The 2010-nt window shown below is 36.9% G+C and overlaps 1 protein-coding gene across 1 annotated transcript; it reads left to right on the top strand.

Annotated features, from left to right (window-relative positions):
- The first annotated feature begins 329 nt into the window (after positions 1-329).
- On the top strand, positions 330-1649 carry LOC129162033 (P2X purinoceptor 7-like). The gene is made up of 2 exons (XM_054738534.2): positions 330-653; positions 994-1649. The coding sequence occupies exon 2, from the start codon at positions 1009-1011 to the stop codon at positions 1498-1500; it is 492 nt and encodes a 163-aa protein (XP_054594509.2). The 5' UTR covers positions 330-653; positions 994-1008; the 3' UTR covers positions 1501-1649.
- The last annotated feature ends 361 nt before the right edge of the window (positions 1650-2010 follow it).

Here is a 2010-nt window from a genome sequence, read left to right as displayed (position 1 = left end):
TAATCATTATTTAAAAATTTATTAACAAATATAACAAATACAATACAAAATCGTGTTGCTGTAAACGGCAGCATGTCATCATCTAATTCCAGCTTTCAAGTCAGCGAACAGGTTAGTTGTTTTCATCTAACTTATTTTATTAATTTAATCTAAATAGGTTTTGAATAAGAAAAACTTTTTTATGTCAGTTATGTTTGCTAATAGCAAACGGCAGCTAGTTAGTGATGACTTCTGACTACAAAAAATGACAATATTTTGTTCATTTTATTTGAGAAATGTTATATTTCTATTTGCCATTTTGGAAATATACAAGGTAGTGTAGTCTGTAATTGTTTTCTCTCCGTAAACAGAGTCAGATATCATCCGATGGTTCATCAGTGGAGACAGACAGAGGACGAGGGAGAGGAAGAGGGCGAGGAAGAGGGAGAGGAAGAGGACAGACGTGTGCCAGCGCACAGAGAGGCAGAGGTGTTAGACATGCGACAGAAGCAGGGCAAGCATCCCAAGATGAAGGAGCCGAATTTGCTCAAACCAGCCGCAACGTCCCAAGAGGAAGAGGTAGAGCTGCAATAAAGTCTAGAAGATCGGCGCTTTCAAGAGCTGATGAGGAGAGAGTCGAGGAGCTTCAAAGGGAAAGAAGAGCAGAAATTGAGGTTTGTGTAAGATAATGAGCAAATTAATAATTATCTGGGTCAATATATGCCGTCCTGTCACTCATTTCATTCATATAAGTACATACGGTAATTCTATTTAACCGTATAGCAAGTGTTTGGAATTATATGTAGTTTTGTAAAACATTCAGTGTCCTACTTCTTTCCTAATACATATTATTTGTTTTTGATAGTACCTTTATTTTAGGAATTAGCCATTTAATATATATATTATTAATCAGCTACTCTTATAAACTTGTTAAAACATTTACAAAACATTGCTTTTTACTGTAATTCAATTAAAATAATCTTACAAAAATTCTAATCCTACTTTTCCCCCCAGCGCCTTGTACAGGGCATGAGCCTGGAGGACCACCGTCATCTCACCTCTCAACTTTTGGAAAGACAGCCAGGTCTGGTTTTTGATGTTTTGTTGAACAACCAACGCCGAGATAGGCACACCACACCCGTGCAGGCCCCTGCGTTAACATGGTGTACTTGTGGCAATTGCACAGATATGCCAACAGATGCAGAGCGCAAATGCTGTGGACAAGACTCTGTAAACTGTATAAGCCTTCTGCCCCATTTTAGACTTTACTGTTTGGATGAAGGTGTCCTGAGGATCCATCGTCAGTACAGAGCAGACCTCACCGTATTAGGACAGATTAGGGAACCAGGCGATGACAACAGGGAATACAGGTATGCTGCCTACCGGCACTTCATTTTCTGGCAGCATGGGTCACTTGGACATGGAAATCGAAGAGTCATCCCAAGTTGCTGTGTGGTCAAAATTAGGGAGAAATTTCCAGACCCTCATGGACAGTATACTGGTTTTCTTCCGGGAGTGTAACTGGTCAAAAGTTTACATGGGTTGTTGAAGTGTTTCTGATATTTTGTACACCTTTATATTGTAATTTATTATGTTGAATAAGTATTTTAAATAAATATTTTTTGAAACCCCAATGTTAGTGTTGTACAATAATGACAAATTTAGAGGTGGCTACTCTTCAGCCATGTATACTCTTGTAATGTGAAAAAAAAACACATCTTTACAACTCCATAGTTTTGCATTACATTAGTGAGCTATTAATTTACACTCTTACAGGGTCAAGTCATGAAACAAAAAATATGTAATTTTCTGAAAGACATAAGAAATAAAGAAATTAGTACAGATGCACTTTTATTTGAATTAACCTTATTCAGAGTTTGAACAGACAAATTTGGAACACATTTTAATCTTGAAACATGATTTTACACACTTTAGGATAATAAAGAATAGATCTAACGTAAAAGACTGTGCAGAATTTATGTGCTACTTCAAGTAAAAAGAACAACATGTTAGCACAGTAGGAAAGACATC

Source organism: Nothobranchius furzeri, chromosome 13, assembly GCF_043380555.1.
Source record: "Nothobranchius furzeri strain GRZ-AD chromosome 13, NfurGRZ-RIMD1, whole genome shotgun sequence".
In the NCBI taxonomy this organism is placed as follows: domain Eukaryota; kingdom Metazoa; phylum Chordata; class Actinopteri; order Cyprinodontiformes; family Nothobranchiidae; genus Nothobranchius; species Nothobranchius furzeri.
This window is presented reverse-complemented; position numbering and strand designations above follow the sequence as displayed.

Bases quoted from the DNA above. Each gene is read 5' to 3' on its own strand.
- LOC129162033 (XM_054738534.2), top strand. From the start codon at position 1,009: ATGAGCCTGGAGGACCACCGTCATCTCACCTCTCAACTTTTGGAAAGA.